The sequence below is a fragment of the Astatotilapia calliptera genome, chromosome 1 (assembly GCF_964374335.1).
Source record: "Astatotilapia calliptera chromosome 1, fAstCal68.1, whole genome shotgun sequence".
Taxonomy (NCBI): domain Eukaryota; kingdom Metazoa; phylum Chordata; class Actinopteri; order Cichliformes; family Cichlidae; genus Astatotilapia; species Astatotilapia calliptera.
This window is the reverse complement of record NC_137422.1, coordinates 8,155,078-8,173,736: the sequence shown is the minus strand read 5'-3', so window position 1 is coordinate 8,173,736 and position 18,659 is coordinate 8,155,078. Positions and strand designations below refer to the sequence as shown.

Below are 18,659 nucleotides of genomic sequence, written 5' to 3'. Positions count from 1 at the left end.
GTGACATTTTCTTGATAATAGGAGTTTGATAAATCATTGGCCTTGGATTCGGATTTTTAAAGGGACAACAGGAGAACAAGACGACGGGGGCGCGTGTGTGCGTGCGTGAATTGTCTGGTTACGCACGTTGAATGCGTGAGCGCCGGACAGAGCCTTCCAAAACCTGATTAATACACTTGTCTCTAAGGAAGTGTGGGATGTTTACACGCATGCAGGGGAGCGTCCCACTTGATCTCACGTGGCTTGTCTGGATAAAGATTTCCAGGTTTGGGTAATTATTGGGGGGAATTTGAATAGACTGGAGCGCACCGAGGCCTAAGTAATGTTTGCATTGTGCTGAGCCAGGATAAGCCAGTAGTTCCAATTAGCGTAGCAACATCAAATACTTTATTTTACAGAAAAGAAACTAAGACTGTGCCTTAAGCTGACAATCAAAGATGAGGGAGTTCTTTATAGTTATTCTCATAAATTCACATTCAACAATTACAATTAGACACACACACACACATTTTCAGAAGTTGTATGGGTGGAATACACCATGTGCTAAAAATGGCCTGAACTATAAATAGTTTTTCCACTTGGCGGGTTTTACGCACAAAGCTCTGGGCTCTATACGTTCCTTCGTGCGTCACCAATAGGAAACTGATCAAATACAGAGAAAAAAAAGTGGGCGAGGTCTTGACAAAGCTACTCATTTGTTAAAGTCTTACGCAAGAAGATTTCTGTTTTTTTTTTTAAGTTAAAGTCACGTGTTTTAAGGGGAGCCGGAGCCAACCACTGGAGCCTGCACTGGAAGCAGTGACACCCCAAAGAGGCGGAGGGGGGCATACTGTACAGTCTAAAACACTGCATTGCGTATTCTCCGAATCTCGCTGTACACGTGTCCCGTGAGTTGTGTTTTACCCCCAAACTAAAACCCCACTGGTGAACTGATGATTTAAGAATGGAGCGTTAATTATGAGCTTAAATGAAAACAAAGGCCACGGGACGGGTGGTAAACTGTGTCGGAAACAAGCCAAACTGGCTCCTCTTGATCCTTTCCGGCAACGTAGACATAAGTTTGCTCACAAGAGTGAAGTCAAGTCAGGTCAATCCCAGTGAACGGAAAAATAATTAGTGCGTCGCTGCCAGTCAAGTACGTTGTTTAACCAGGTAGCGTTCACTAACATGCGATACAAATCTCAAAGAGCCTCTAAAAACAATAAAATAAATAAACGAAAATAATAATTTATGTTTTAAACTAACTTGCTATACTGTGAACTGGTCGTTACGGCGTTTTTCTTCTCTAAGCACTCGGAGCGCTTTTAAAAACGTCATCTGAACCGCTGTAATAAACTAGTACATTAAATGTCCGTTTAATGACCTGATTCTTTTTCTTTTTAAGTTATTAATTTATTTATGTATTTTGGACAGCTGGGGAAGTTTGGGGCAGTTTCTGCTCGCCCGCTGTGATCGGTGTGGTACCAGCAGGACACGCGAGGGTCTCACTCGGGGCCTTTCGCTTGCTATGCACGCCGGGCTGCTTGCGCTTGTAAATCTCCGTCCGTTCCAGATAAGAGTCTGGAGCGGCTGTATTAGCCACAGCCTTGAGTTTAATTATACTGTCAACAGAGAATAATTGTAATTGATTTCTGCTCCTCTTCCAGAGACCGCTGTGCGCGCGGACTGACACACATACACACGCGCGCGCACATACACGCCCACTGCCAAAAAGACCCCGGTTTGTTGTATTTTCTTTAGAAACAGCGTGGTTTACACTACTTGCACACGCGCACCAATATATATATATATATATATATATATATATATATATATATATATATATATATATATATATATATATATATACACACACACACATATATATGTGTGTGTGTTTTTTCATTACTTTGAGCGGACTGCATCCTAACGGAGGATGTGAACTGCCTCTCGCCGAGTGTCTCCTCGTGCTCGTTAATTATGTGAGCTCTTGTAATTAATTGATCACTCCCCCTGTCGCCTGAGCGATAAGAAGCCGCACCAATTCTAATGCCTGGGAAGCCGTGATTCAGCGGAGGGGGGTGAGCTGGGGGGGGGGGGGGGGGGGTCATGCCGAGGCGCACGACTCCCATTATCAGCATCCTCATCAGTCGGCCCTGACAGAGCCTTCACACACTGCAGTTCAAGTTCGTCCAGTGACAAAGACCCCAAGGTGTTTATAAATAAATTGGGTTCGTTTCATTTAAGGAGCTATTTCGTTGTAAGTAAAGAAAATTCTTTGAGCTTCAGGATTGTTTTCTCCTTCTGTTTGACGTTCGTTTTCATTATTATTTCAGACACAGTGATCCAACCCAAAGCAATGAATGTGTCATAAATATGTTGCTTTGTAAATGAGCGTTTAAGTGCAATAGATTTACAAAATTGATTACCTCTCAGAATGAGCGTCATTTTTTTACAGAATAATGTGGAGAAAACGAATGGCACAGGCTGTGAGACAATAAACATAATCAATTGTGAACAAAGGCGCGTTATTAGGCTCTTTTAAGGCTTTTAATCACGGCGGTGCCAGCTTTGTGAATTCTTTTTTTCGTCAGTTTTATCAAAGGACACATCAGTGCTTGTTTATTATGAAACAACACCGCAGAAAATGTGGGAATGATGCTGAACGATTTCCGTAAAAGTCTCTAGATGCAGGTCCCTCGCAGTCCAGCCAAAAATGAAACTACTGAATGGAGCGTAGTTAAAGAGCTGACTCCACGCAACCAAAATCCCACGAATCCAACTTTGCAAGAAAAAATAAAACATGTACACAAAAAAAGCATTCGCCCTGCTTGATGTCACCTTGTACAGCACACTGTAGGAATAGAATGCCAGAGACGACAGGGAAGCGGTAGAAATGTGACCGTCAAATCATCATTAAGACAGGGAGCCAGGCCCAGAGTCCGCTGCTCCCCTCACAGATGACTCCTCTTTCTCGGGGGGGGGGGGGGGGGGGGGGGGGGGGGGGTTAATTGTAAGCAGACCTGCTCGGTGAAGTATGTAAAGAGGCTTCAGTCAGCCTTTTTAAAGCTTAAATTCATTTTTGCATTGTCCCAGTAAACTCACGGAAGATGGATGATGCCCCTGCTGAGGTATCACACAGCTCAAAGTAGGACAATAAGGAGGGATACCTGGCAAGCGCACACAATCTGTAACAAAGAGCAGCCTCCTTTGGATGAGGCAGAGATGCATGTGAGTGATGATTTGAAGAATTAGTGAAATTAGTAAAATTGCGGATTTGAAGAGAAAGACTTAAGGTTGCACCTGACGCTGTCTTTAACTGTTAAACAATCTTCAGACATCAAGGTTGCATGTATAGTGGCTTCAGAAAAATATCCAGCCTCTCTGATTGCTGAACTGACTTTAAATGGTTTAGACAAGAGTTTGGCCAGCTGATATCCTCTACTTAATGATCCCCAATGGAAATCTTTTCTTTATAAAAATATGCTCTGCCTTTGGTGCTCCACTTTGTGCTTCTTGATTAACATTGACTGAATTTGATTTGAGACCCTCTGTGACACATAAAAGTCTAGATGTATTTTAAAGGCAGCAAACATTCACACTGCTTGTGCACACTGAGTCATGATGTCTATGGAACACCGTAGAACTACAAGATGACTGTGATGGTTTCCACAAGCACAGTGATTACCCAAGATTACCCCAGGAAAAAAAGATTCTAATTATATTATAAGATAAATCTTAAAAACTCTTTTGGGTAGAACTCAAGCAACTTTGAGTCACTCATTTTTTCTTTACATCTTGATTTCTGGGCTTCAGACTTGTAATTCGTTTTATTGACTTATTGACAAAGATAACTTAAGGCATGAACCAATGCTGTGTTCGCAAATAACAGACAACTTAGTAAAGAACAAATTTTAAATGGTATGTTCAGGCCAAAGCGGCCAAAACTTCATCAGAAATGGTCTCAGTGGAAGGATGGCCATCAAGAAGCCATCATTAAGAAAGGGAGGGGAAAAGGCTGAAGTATACCAAATTACACCAAAACTGGAATGGAAATCTGTGGCAACAGGTCTGATGCAGTGATGAACTCAAAAAGTGTCTATAGCTATCTGTAAAACATGGTTCCTGGTGGTAATATGATGCTACGGGCTTGATTCTTGGCAGCAGGGACAGTGACACTCATCCTAACCGAGAGAAGAGTAAATTCAGGCATAAACCTAACCCAGATAAACCTGCGCTAAATGTCCACAGAACCTGTGGCTGGTGTGATGGCTCCTGTTTCAGTATGACAGACTTGAAGCTATAACTGTGAGGGGAAAAAAAAAAAGATGGACATTAAAGGTGGAAAATGAACATTTTTTACTCTAATGGGAAAATGTCAATTTTATCAAGGTAAAATTAAATAAATAAAACAATTAAGTGCACAAAGAGCAAAGAAGCCTTGATCCTTTGTTAACCATTTGCAGTTACTATTTCAACAGCATGCATTTGGCAGTATGTGTAAAAATAAACACAGTCACGCTGAATGTGCATTTTTGTGTAGTTACACTGAATGTGCACAAAAAGACACTGACAAGGAGGAAATCTCATATTACAGTATGTTTTATTTCAAAAGCCAAGAACAATACCAACATTTAAAACACTTAAGGTATTAATTCTTTCGAACTACTCGTGGCAAGGACCATGTGATGGTTGTCCTTATTGGAGGCTATAAGTCTGCTTCCTGTCTCGGAGTTCAAAGGTAACCCACAGTGAGCGTGGATCCTTCTTGTTTTTGCGCACAGTGATCTTTCCCTGAAGCTCTTCCCCTAAAGAAAATATCAAAGACAGCGAAATATGAGTACAGTACACCTTTTTATACTGAAGTCACATTACATTTAACTGGAGGGTCTCTCCCTCTTTCTCTTTGAAGGGATGCGTCATCATTAACTCATCTGTGAGCTGAAATCTACCCCTGAGGGATAACTTTCCACAAGAAGTAGAACTTTGCTCAAAATATAAAGGCTGTTAATAAGACACATTACAGTAAATCATCAGTTTTGAAGTAATATGAATTAAAAGAAATCAAATATAAACAGTTACAGCCAAAAACCACGTAAAAATCTGCAAATGAAACTCAGAGTTTAAAGAAAGACAAGATTTTTACCATCAGTTTGTCTTAATATATTCTAGTCAGGTAGGATTACTAACAAAGGCAGGAAGTCCCAAAGCACTGAACCAAAACTGAGAGGAAAAAAAAGAGCATTTTTTGTAAAAGAGGGACAGTGTTTCAGTATTTTCTACATTCTATAGTGTTAGCAAACAACAAAGAAACACCAAAACACCAAAATGCTATAAAGTATACATGCAGCTACATATGTCATATTTGCTCAAGTGCACTACTGATGTGTGTGGATTTTGTTTTTATTCACCTTGTAGAAATTTCAGGGAAATAAAACTGGACATATCATGCACTGATAAAAAATAAATAAATGAATGAATAAATCAAAAGACAGAAAACAATTAGACTGAAATCAATCCGTGTGTCCATAGTAAACCAGAAATGAGTAACTGCTCATAAAAACAAGTCTTCCTGATGCCTTGCAGCACTACAGTGCTGCTGAGCTCAGGCCTTTGCAGTATGAGTTGAACGCACTGTCGCTTACAGAAATGATGATGTGTGTAAAGGCAATGTGGTTTAATGTATGTTAATAAGCAAGATTGTCTGTGAGCGTGCGTGTATGAATGCAGATGTGTCGCGATCCCCAGATGGCAGCAAGGAGGCAGCGCGTCTACAGTGCGATGCACGAGTGATCGGTGAGGCTGTGAGAAGGCACTGCTGATTATGACGCATAATCACTCTGATTAACTTCACGTTTGACTGCTGGAGGTAAATGAATGTTTACCCAAATGGCAAACAAGCATCCTCTCACGCTCTCCATCCCCGGCCTGCCTCCTCTCCGCATGCTGCGCGCTCCACATAGCTGGAGGTTAGAGGAGGACGACGAGAGAAAATGCTGACAGTGGAGCTTTCTCCAGCAAACTGTCCGCCATCGCTGCTGTCATGTCTTACTCGTTTCCATGCCAACGGTGCTGTCACAGAATCTGCTGCTGGTGCTGTGCTCTGGGGCTGTCACTTCACTACAAGGAGGGCAAACAGCCGTGGCGTTTCTCTGTGGGGGCTTTTACAAAAACAAAAACCACTGTGTGACAAATTGTAATGGAACATAAGAATATTCCATATTTGGGTGTGGAAAGTGGGGGCCACTGCTATGTTGGGAGAGAACAGTGGTGAAAACTTTCTAGTTTATTACAACCTTATTACTGAATCACTTTCAGAAAGAGTATTTAAAAACAAGTAACCAAACCAAAAGTACACATGACAAGAAATCTTAGAGGAGAATATTGTTTGGTGCTGTCTTACTAAAATAAGCAAAGCAGTCACTTGAAGGGAGTGATGCTGTTCCAAGACCTGCATATATCATTCAGCATTAACACACCAGCACTCACAGATGGTAAAGTTACCCATGCCATGTGCAATAGTGCACACTGATCCTACTGGAAATGCTCTCTTTTTAACTGTGCGTTGATAGCATATGTTTCTATATTAAAATTGCCCATAGGTGTGAGTGTCTCTCTGTGTTAGCCCTGCACCAGGTTGGTGGCCTCTCCAGGGTTTACCCCGCATCTCACCCTATGGTAGCTGAGCTAGGCACCAATTGTTTTATTAAAGCTGCTCCTTTAAGGACCCAAAGATCATCAACAAATAACCAAATTAATTTTCAGATGTTCCAACAGGTATTTTTCAGCAGCTCGTCCAGTCTTTTGTTGCCCTTGATCTGTTTCTAATTTGTGAATGGCAGAAAAAAAAGGGTTTACACAGCATCGCAACCTTTTTAGGAAATAAAGTTGTACTAGTTAGTTAATCATTTATTATTAATCTCTGGCTCTCTTCCATAGCACATCTTCCTTCCCTCACTCCCAACCGGTCGCAGCAGATGGCCGCTCCTCCCTGAGCCTGGATCTGCTGGAGATTTCTTCCTGTTAAAAGGGAGTTTTTCCTTCTCACCGTTGCCTGTAGCACTTACTCATAGCGGGTCACATATGATTGCTCGGGTTTTCTCTGTCTTCTTTGTATTATTGTAGGTTCTTTACCTTACAATATCAAGCGCCTTGAGGCAACCGTTATTTAGATTTGGTGGTATAAAAATAAAATAAAATTGAATTACTACACTGGTTAATAACTTTTGTAATGTTCTTTTTTCATGCCAATCATCCAGTTTGTTTTTTTATAATTAATAAAACTTTACCAAAAGATTTCTACAAAAGACAATACACAGAAATGTTGCAAACCTGAAAACAAGATACATCCCATAGTAATAAACTGAAAGACACCATTCTGCCCTCGACTCCACCCCCAACTTAATAAACTTGGTCATCGGTCAACAATATAGAAGCAAAACTACCCAACCGTGAAGGAAAAGGTCACTGACACACATGCCTAGTTTGTCTTTTCCTGTGTCTCTACAAAGGCTGAAGTCTGGTCTCTGTGCATTTGACTTATAAAATGAGACAATTTCCACAATCTAAAGCTGATAAAGAAAACCATTAGAAATCAGTCAATGATAGCTATGAAACAAACTCTCTTTCCTTATCCTTGTTTTTTAGGAACTGAATATACCTAAGCCATAAGTTTCTAGAGGACTGGGTTTTGCCTTACTGGTAGTCTTGTAATGGAGTGTGGTGGTTTTGGGAGGCTGCAGTCAAACTTCACTTGATAAGAGGTTGATAAAGGCCAAAGAAATAATTGCTTGACCTTTGGTAACCTTTTGTTAAAACAGCACTGAAAGGAAAATAAAAATGTCTTGTGACCAAAGACTCATGCTCTCTAAGCTGTCCGTCTAATGTCAGCTGTGTATTGCAGCATACAAACAACCCATGACAGAGTGTCTTTTCAGTCATGGTGTATGCAAGCAGCTCTGCTGTAATCAGTCAGTGCAAACTCCCAGTGGAAGAGGGCCTCGTGCTTTCAGTAAACTGGCCGTTCAGAACCTTGGAGAAAGAGTTAACCATGTGTGGAAATGAGTCGGGGAACGGTGTCGGGCTTTCACTGCGATGTCATACATCACCGTGCCAGTATCATTAAGCACCACCAGGCCCACAGAAAGCGCCCATGTCAGCCCAGTGCAGCGTTTCTCCATGAAATTACACCAGAGTTATATGTGATTCATTTAAACTGTTGTCATTCACATTTCACTTAGCACTCCTGTAGTCTCCTGTAGAACTAGTACCACCATCTCCCTCTAAAAATCTTTTTCTAAAAGTGTAAAGAAAGGGAATACAAGGAGAGGAGGGAAAGTCGCAGAGAGTATAAAGAGGGACGCGCGCACAGTTAATTTAGCAACACAACAGAGCTAAAAATAGTTCATTTCAAGCACGTTCACTCTTAAAGCTTCTGGGGATCCTTCTGTCATCCTGATGTATATTTTTATACAAAAGGGCAAGCCACAGCAGCTGACTTCACCTGACACTGATGTGATGCTCATAGCGACATTTCACTCACAATTCTCTGGCATACTCCCTTATGCTCCAATCTGCTTTCATCTAATCCTTTTCTGCTTCTCAGGTCTCGTTCAGCGCACAGCGAAGAGGCAGAGGTGCAGAGATGATGGATTGTATATCCCGAGCACCGGTCTGCACTCACAACTGATCCATGTGTTGAATTACAACCCTGAAGAACTTTAAGCTTAGCTCGGCCACTGCTGCTCGACAGCTCAAGGACCCTCAGAGTTCAAACAGGATAGAGGGGGAGGGTTGAGGAGGTAAAGAGGTGTTTAAACTGTGCCTGGAGAGGTGAGGCAGGGAGGGAGGGGTGAGGATATTTGGAAGAGCTACGGTTCCACTCAGGACACACGAGGTGAGTCATGAAAATGGGGGCAGGAATAAAGACTACCTGACTGACCAATGAAAGCCTGGATGATGATGCACGCCCATGTTTTAGCTGCTCTGACTAGCTCTGAGCACGTAACCAGGGCACTGCTTCAGCTCAAGGTACTTTCTTGGACCGAAACAAAAAAAAGGCAAAGAAGAAAATGTGACCTTTCTCCAGTGAACATTAAGCAGGTAAAACTGTGAAAAACAGACCCTCCTCTTCAATACTAGAGCTACACAAACACACCAGAGCATGACAAATGATTTTCTGTTTAATTTATTACGCTGCCAGTCGGGAGGATTTGCAGCGATGTTTTGTTCCAGGCTGCTGCGTGCCTACTCTCTCTTGAGCAAGGGCCTCCCACAGAAGTGCGGCCTTAGAGTTAATTACTGCTGCACCTCGTACAAACACATCAAATGAGATTTGGTCCCGCCACGATAAATCACCACAGCCTGAGCCAATATGAAACACAACCACTGGCTGTTTATGCTCAGCCCTTACTTCGGCCAATCAGAGCTAAAAGTGCTTCTCAGTCATAACCCGAGAGGAGAGGCCATTGTGTGTGTGTGTGTGTGTGTGTAACAGAGACTTTTATCATCTTCAAGGTGACTTTAGAAAGTTTTCTCTTACAGCTAAGGGGAAGTTTAGTACAGAACTATGCAAAAACAATTGTGCATTTCAGTGTGTAAAGAAGAATGTGTGTATATGGGTGTTGTAAAAGTACACCATGGGAGCCTAGCAGGCAGCCGGTGAATGCTGTTAAAAACTCCATTTCTGGTTTACAGCCCCTGGAGGAGGCTGGAGACCGTTAGGGTGCTGGGGTAGAGGAAGCACATCAATAACCTGCTTCTCCCTTCATTTTATTCTTCCATTTAACTTTTTCTGCTTGCACTGCTCGGTTCAAGCTTGAGACGCATGCACAAACTGATGGATCTTTATGGACTTAATCTGTCCAATTTGAGGCAGAATCTTCTAGGCTGAAAAAGCTCAGGCTACAAACACATCTGTGTCTGTGTGTTTAATGGTGCAACATGACATTATGCCTTCTAGATAATGCAGGATTAGGTAAAATAGGCACTGATCAAAGAAGACCAGAGTGAGACAGAACATGTGTAGAGGTGGGAGGAATGAACAAGTTTAAGTCTACAAACTGAGGTCTAGTGGCCTCTAGAGGTAGTCATATCCATTACACTCCAAAAATAACCAGAGCTCAGAAGTTTCTACAGGAAAGGTAACATCCTATGAAGGATTACCAGAGCCAGAAGCTGATGGCAGCACATGCAAAAGAGGAGTATACCTAGACACACCACCAGCCAGCTGCCTTCCAGACTTATATTCAAATCTGCTGTTTCGTTTTAAATTGTAATTTTTTTAACCCAAATTAGCAAAAACTATAACTGTCAGCTTGTAGATGTTACTGTTTGATTTTCTGACATTAATATGCTCAGACTGCCAATGGCCAGTCTGTGAACAGACTGGCCATTGGCACATGAGGTTTTTTACATTTTTGGTGTTCACCGGTTGTGTACAGGATAGTTGTTTATTGGAGGTCCCGAAAACATGATAACACACATGATAATAAGCATTAATGTACACCGCATATTTAAAGGAAATCGGCTCTTTAGTTTCCTGAAATCTAGAAATCTACAAAAATGCACACAAATAATAATACTACTACTACTAATAATAATAATAATGAAGCCCTGTTTTGTCATAAGCCCATAGAACAGTTTTGGTGCTCCTTAAATCTTTGAACTTGAAATAAACAGAATTCTGCCTCAAAAAAAAACTTGACCTGATTTAAATGATCTCCTGTTCATGATCATATTGCTAGTCTGAGGTCACTCTCTGGTGGACCATTTCTGATGAATTTCACTTTGTGCCCTGAGATTTCACCTGAGATGGACCTTAGACCTAATTTTTGACTATTCTTATTACCAACATGTCTTTTACCAAAAAATAGGCTGATGCATTCATATTATCGCTGTCGCTCTTCATTTTTTGGCATAAGGAGAGGGATGGGACAGTAAAGTCTAGCATTGTGCATGCTCTAAAGGATGGCACTGCTTCAGATGGTAAAAATGATCTGCGGTGTTATATGCCTTGCAGTGTATACTACAGGACAAAATCTCTTCTCTCTAAAAAAAGAGCAGAGCATATCACCACAAACATTTCATACAAACTGTTAAGCACGATAGAGGAGGGGTGATGATTTGGGCTTGTTTTGTAGCCACAGGATCTGGTTAACATGGAGTGATTGCACCTACCATGAACTCCCCCTGATTAAGATATTTTTCAGTCTAATGTCAGGCCATCTGTCTGAGAGCTACAGCCTTGCTGCAACAGGACTATGATCTTTAGCATAGCAACAAATCTCTGGCTGAAGAAGGAAAAAACAAAATCAAGGTGGCCCAGTCAAAATGCTAACTGTAACATAATTGAAATGCTGTAGTAGGTCTGTAAGAGAGCTGTACATAAATTAATGACAACAAACATCAATGAAATGAGAAAACACTGTAAAAAAAAGTGTGGTCAGCATTGCTCAACAATGTATTAGACTGACAAAATTAAACAGAAAAGTAAAACTTAAAATTATTACTGCTAAAGGTTCCACAGACTACTAAATCGTGGGTTGAACTTTGTGTTTTTCACACTATTCTTTTTCACATGACCATGTCATGCACTATTATGTGAAAAAATCTGGTGCATAATGCTTCTTGGTATCACTGTGCAGCTTCCTAGTTCTGTTCTGTTTTAGCATACTATTCTTCTCTGCTCTCTCTCTGATGCATTTATCTTCCCTAGGATAATGCAAAGCCCGTGATAGCGTCTGTGCAGCATCAGAAGTTTTGACATTCTTATCACCCTGGGTGCTGGCCTCGCAGGCTGAGCACGGCTAGGAGTAGCTGGACATCAAGCGGCTCTGTCCCCACACAGGTCATTTATTACAGCAGACTAAGTCTGATATCTGGCCACTGAGTGGACAGCCAGTCTCAAAGCTCATCCATTCCCACTTCAGCAGACATATCCATGATTCCCATTATGATAACATAGAGAGAAAGAGTTTACAGCAGTAATAAATGTGAAATCATCCAGACATTATGTATTACAGTGGTGTGAAAAAGTGTTTACCCCCCTCCTGATTTCCCTTTCTTTTTTATGTTTTTCACATCTAAATGTTTCATATTGTCAAACAAATTTAAATACTAGACAAAGATAACACAAGTAAACACAAAATGTTTTTTCCAAATGAAAGTGTTTATTATTAAAGGGGAAAAAATCCAAACCTACACGGCCCTGTGTGAAAAGGCGATTTCCCCCATAAACCTAATAACTGTTTGGGCCAACCTTCGCAGCAACAACTGCAAACAAGCGTTTGCGATAACTGACAATGAACCTTTTACATGGCTGTGGAGGAATTTTGGCCCACTCATGTTTGCAGAATTGTTGTAATTCAGCCACGGTGGAAGGTTTTCGAGCATGAACCACCTTTCTTAAGGTCGTGCCGCAGCATCTCAATCGGATTTAGATCAGGATTTTGATGGTTTAAGAAAAACAAATGAAGACTTTGGAGTGGCCTAGTCAGAGGTGGACTTGCTGGTGTGTTTTAGATCATTTTCCTGTTGCAGAACTCAAATCCGCTTGAGGTCACAAACAGATGGCCAAATATTTTCCTTAAGGATGTTTTGGTGACAGCAAAATTCACAGTTCCATTTACCACAGCAAGTCTTCAACGTCCTGAGGCAGCGAAACAGCCCCAAACCATTATATGACCACCATATTTTCTGTTGGTATGATGTTCCTTTTCTGGAATGCTGTGATACTTTTACGTCAGATGTAATGGGACACACACCTTCCAAAAAATTAAACTTTTGTCTTGTCAGTCGACAGAATATTGGGGAGTCTTGGGGATCATGAACATGTTTTTTGCCAAAACTGAGACAAGCCATTACATTCCTTTTGCTCAGCAGTGGTTTTGTCTTGGTACTCTGCCATGCAGGCCACTTTTGCCCAGTCTCTTTCTTATGGTAGAGACATGAACACTGACCTTAACCTTAAGTGAGGCCTGCAGTTCTCTGGATGTTTTCTGGGATATTTTATGACCCCTTGGGTGAATTGTTGCTGTGCTCTTGGGTGAATTTTGGCTGGCCAGCCACCCCGGTAAAGTTCCATGTTTTTGCCATTTGTGGATAATGGCTCTCAATGTGGTAGGCTGGAGTCCCACGGCTTTAGAAACAGCTTTATAACCTTTTCCAAGCTAAGATATCTCATTTATTTTGTTGTTCATTTTTTCCTGAATTTCCTTGGTATGTTGTCGGGCTTTTGAGGATCTTTTGGTCTACTTCACTTTGTCAGGCAGGTCCTACTTAAGCGATTTCTTGATTAAGAACAGGTGTGGCAGTAATCAGGTGTGGGTGTGGCTAGAGAAATTAAACTCAGCTGTCCCAAGATGTGATATACCACACTTAGTTTATATTATAACACACCTTCATTTAGAAACTGCATTTTGTGTTTACTTGTGTTATCTTTGTCTGGTATTTAGTGTGACAAACATACAAAAAAACAGGAAATTAGGAAGGGGCAAATACTTTTTCACACCACTGTATATAAACTGATATACTGTGACGGGAATACCATTTTTGAATGCAACACTAGCAGCAATAATCGTTTCTTTTACAATAAAGAGAAAAGAACTGGCTGGTTGAGTTTGAGAATCAGCACCATGTCTGAAAAGGAAAACATGCTGGAACCTTCAAATTCTTCAACCATTTCTGAGATGAAAAGACTTTTTAATAAGGTGATCTGACTTTGTTTTTCCTTTTTGTTTTCTAACAGCAAAACCCCTGTGTGTTAAACTGAGGAAGAATGCCTTTACTGCCAGCCACTGGAGAGCCAGCTTTATCTGAGGGATGAAATTTTAGGTTTAGCCGGCCCTCAATTTTTGAAACACCTTTTAAACCTAGTTGAGGCTTAAGATTTAGTTTTAGGGATATAGTTAGAATTAGGTTAAGAGTTGTACGGTTACTTGTGATCGTTAAACTTGGAAATGTTTAAGTGAATATAATAAAATAAATGATGAAATAAATGTCCTCACAACAACAAACACACTGACACACTTGTGTCACGCTTGTGTCACACTTTTGTGCTTATATGAGGGTTTAGTAACTGATGGCATTTTGTAAAGTGTGAGAGCCACACCACAAGGGGCCTTGACATGATAGCATAATGGCTCTGAGTACCCTGCCGTGGGCATCTGCTTGTGATTCTAATGGACACACATGACACCATAAAACAAAATGTCTTCTAATAATGTACTTCTGCGTCAGTGTCCTCACAATGAAGTGAAATCTGTAATATTTAAAAAAATATAGCTATTAGATGAATCACTGTATGATGCTGTTAGTGAACACAAGACACAGGACAAGACGTCCAGTTCAGTTTGGTGGAGATTGGGCTTAAAGAAAGTCATTTCCATAAACAATCATACAAATACGACTCACATCAAGCTCTATCAGTTAACTGTCTTTTAACGTGCTGATACAGCGATTCCGCAGATATTTGACTGGCCAGTTACAAAACGCCTCCCTTGTAACATATCATGATTCAGAGGCCTGCAGCTGGCTATCAGATGAAGTTTTACATGGTGCCTCTGATGGCTGAATGCGATTTGTTTTGATCCCTCGCTGTCACTGTGTTTGACGGATAATGGGTGTCAACCAGCCTCACTACATCTCCACCACAGACAGATTACTGACTGCAACACGCTATGACGCACCCCAAAGGGTCCAGAAGAGTGAAATGATATCATGAGAATTACCACACCTGAATATTAAATGCAAACCTGCCTATAAAATATGTAAATAAGAGTAAAAAAAATTAAACTGAACTGAGTAGATAGTAGCACTAAACGTTGCACAGTGTCGTAAAGTGTTTCTCAGGGAAGTGTTGACTCACCGGCTTGGACAGACACAGGTTTCTCCAACAGGAACACGGTCTGTTTCCAGTGTGTCTTTGTGACCTGAGGACCAGTGGAGAACATCACCTAGTAATGTGGAGAGGGAAAAAACATTAGCAGAGCATCCTAAAGTCAGTACTGAGTTTCTATAAAGGAGGATCACTTTGTCATTTTGTATTATTGTGCAAAAAAACAAAACATTTGAATGCTTAAGGACTTCAAATCTATTTATAGGGCCAGATTTTTGTGAAAGAAATTAGCATTAATGTGAAACTATTTCAAAAGAGGAAACCATGTTTTTTTGATTCCTGTCAAATATGCCACAGAAAGCAGAAAAAAAAGGTGAGGTGAGTTTCTGTTAAAGCTGACCCACTCTTACAGCTATTGGTCTCTGAATCATTTATAGCTGAGTATGTACAATAAACAGAATCTTACTGAAATTCAAATCAATAGAATGCAACTTGAGTTTCAGGTAAAAGAGGAAGTGCAATCAGAAGGCGTGTCTGTGCTGCTCACACAGCTTGGCATCGCCTGTTCCAACTGGCCGGCTCTGCTGGGTAAGTGCTTGTATCAGCAGTCGGCTAGGACGCCCGTCGATTGCCAGCGAATGCCTCAGGGAGGAGGAACACGCTAAAGCGTGAACATAATTGAGTTTCCGTTAAATGGCTCGGTCGCTGCTTACCTTGTTGCTGCAGCCTTTGTCGAAGAAAATGTCAAAGTAGCCCACAATTGCCTGCAATGAAATATGAGGGGTGTGTTAGAATGTGACAGTACAATAAACCCCTGGATTTGTTTGACTACACTGCAACGGTGACATGCAGAGCTGAGAGAGCGAGTGCGCACGAGGCTGGAGGCAGACCATGTCTCGAGATATTAATGAGCAATATGAGCCACATGATAAGGACTGGGTTCAAGAACAAGACAGTAAAAACAAACTGGGAGAAAAAAAAACTTTCGATATGCACCCTTATCTTTGTGTTTAAAGTGCTCCTTAAAGGAGAAAGCGCAATTCAGCTTTGTCATGTTATTCTTACGTGTGAGAGTTGGGCATATTGATGCAAATATCAATAGTATCAATAGTATTGATATCAAGGCTGGTATTGCTATTGGATCAATACTAGCATGATAGGATCGATACTTTGATCAATACTGCCACTAAGTTTAGTAGGAAGCCAACTAAACTGCATTAATTTAAAAAATAATATAAAATAAACCTTAAACATGCACAATGAAAAATGTTTGAACCTTTTTGTGTTGACTTTCTGTTTTGTTTCTAGCCTATAGAACATTTAAAGCACAGACATTGACAGAGACATGATCAGATGGATATTTACATTCCAGGCCTCCAAACTTGGTGGTCATTAAAATATGTTCAGAATTTGAAAACTGAACATGATTCATCTCATGAATCACGACACACTGCTCTCCACTGGTATTGGTATCGGCAGTACTGGCCCTCTATTTACAGGGCCAGTGTGCAGTATTGCACAGCCCTAGTGTGTGGTCTGTAGAGCCACAGTGGCAATGCCAGCTTACATATAGTAGATATCAAAATGAGTTGTATGGGAACTGCATTCTATTTTCTTCAGCCCCACTTCTTCTCAAAAACAACTTGCTTTCTCATTTAGGCTGAGTCAACAACATGTCCCCGCGTGCTCCCTCTCACCTCGCTTGAGACTTGTCACTGGACAAAAGAAACAAATTACCGCATGAGGCAACACTGGGCGAAATTTGCTGACAGTAACAAAAATATATACCTTAGATTGTTATATGAAATTATCAAAGGTGGCTATTTTGGTGGCAGTGTTCCAATAATGTAAAAAAAAAAATCTCAAAAGTCAGGAAAAGAAGAAAAGGAAAGGTTAAGGAAAATGAATGACGCTTTACTCCATACATTTGAATTTAAATCAACAATTCCCACAAGGAAAAGGGAAATCGGACATCTGAAAAATCTCTGGTCCAATAATGAGCTTTTAACATGTCTTACAGTTGTGTAAATTCACTAAAAACCAGCAAGGAAGTGTGGTTTTTGCTCCAAAACATGCTCTGTAGTCCTGCAGCGCCATAAACACATTTGACTGAAAAACAAACTGAGGGAAAGTCTTTAGGTGACCATTGTCAAATATGAGGTGTAACCCCCCCCAGGTTTGTTTTCCTCTCATATCTGCCCCCACTGGAGGAACAAAGCCACTCTATCAATCTCAGGAGCGCACTTGTAGTGGCAATGATGCAGAACTAATAGCTTTTAATCCTGATGCAGCTGACAACTTGGAGGCCGGCTCTCTGAGACAAAGAAGAGCTGAATCAATGCAAGAGAGGAAAATAGTATACAGAAGAGAGGAAAGGAAGCTGTAAAGGTAGGAAAACAGACAAAAGGTAGGGAGACAAAAACTGCAAGGTAATGGAAGATGGGGAATGGAGGATGGGGAAACCATTTAAATGCCACAGGGAATGCTGCTTCTTCTTTCAAGACATAAAATACAGTACCATCCGTTCACAGCTTCTGTAAAACTCTCCAAACAATTTCAGATTTTTTTGCAATACTAAAAGTATTTGCAGCACACTCAAAAATACACATACGCAACCCTGATAATCATGCTGCTGTCAGAAGCTGCGTTCAATAAACTCCACGCACTGAGGCTTCAATCAACCTTTATCGACTGAGACAGGCAGGGGCAGCACCGCAAGTCGCAGCTAAACCGTGAGAAAAGAACCCAAAGTGGATAAAAGAGCATGTCAACCCAATGCAATTATGGCTTTTAATGAACGCTACAGAAAAGCTCGCTGCTCAGGTAATTAGGAAATTAGCTGTAATTACTCGTCAGGCAGAGCAGATTCACCTCTCTCAGCCAGAGAGGCAGAGATCATCCTCATCACGCCTCGTCGATGACAATGCCTCATAAGCGAGATTGATTGTCACTTCTTGCGTTGTGCAACTTTCACACAGCCAGCGAGACGGGCAATTAAAATTTAGGCCAGAGAAACTTGCAAATACACAAACAGCTTAGCAGCTCAGAGCCCCATTAAAATCGCAACTGAAAAAACAGGATGTAACAGCCTCATAAATAAAACAGAAGAAGATCAAATGAGGTCTGGATGACTCTCACCTGATTTGTACATGTTTTAGCACTTTTTTAATTAAAGAGGAAGAGAAGAACTTATCAAACTTACCCGGGTGTCCGAAATGACTTAGTAAAAGCTTGAAAGTTCAACTTCAGATGGGTATTGAAAACAGTAAAAAGAAGTTTGTTTATTTTCGCATGGAAAAAAAAAAGGTGAATTCCCTGAAATGGAAATTATTTTAGTATTTAAACAGACAACAGGCATCATGTCACAGATTACAGAGTTGTTATAGCTAGCCAGAGGGCAAATATTTGCCCATGTACTCCCATATTTATTTTGAGCCTTGTCTCTGTCCACCTGATGAATTTAAGCATGGTAATCTCTCTCTTTATTCCTCAGTTTCTCCAAAAACTGGGAAGGATACTAAATTACAGCACGGCATATAGCGTTTTTAAGACAAATACTAATGCCGATATTTTGATAAAAGTATTGGTCTCAGCATTTATGTCAGTTTTATGAGCTTATAATGTGACAATGCTGTCACTGATAACTTGCTCACACACACTTCCTGACTTTGCTCAGATTCCAAACACGTGTGTGGTCATCAGGGACACTAAAGAGTACGCTCATGTGCACAAACTATACACCATCAACACTCATAAATAACATGATTGAATGGCGTTTCTCACACATCTTTGCTTTTTTACTTTACATTTATCGACAGTTAATGGTACCAGTACTGGCAACGAG

The 18,659-nt window shown here is 40.9% G+C and overlaps 1 protein-coding gene across 1 annotated transcript in view; it reads right to left on the bottom strand.

The window, feature by feature from the left end:
- Nucleotides 1–4,563: 4,563 nt before the first annotated feature.
- prmt3 (protein arginine methyltransferase 3) overlaps nt 4,564–18,659 on the bottom strand; it is a 65,295-nt gene continuing 51,199 nt past the window's right edge. The window contains exons 14-16 of the mRNA XM_026177820.2: nt 15,529–15,579; nt 14,846–14,933; nt 4,564–4,787 (exon numbers count right to left, since the gene is read on the bottom strand). Of these exons, the coding sequence (XP_026033605.1) occupies nt 4,678–4,787; nt 14,846–14,933; nt 15,529–15,579 (249 nt within the window). The 3' untranslated portion in view covers nt 4,564–4,677. The remainder of the gene's footprint in view (nt 4,788–14,845; nt 14,934–15,528; nt 15,580–18,659) is intronic.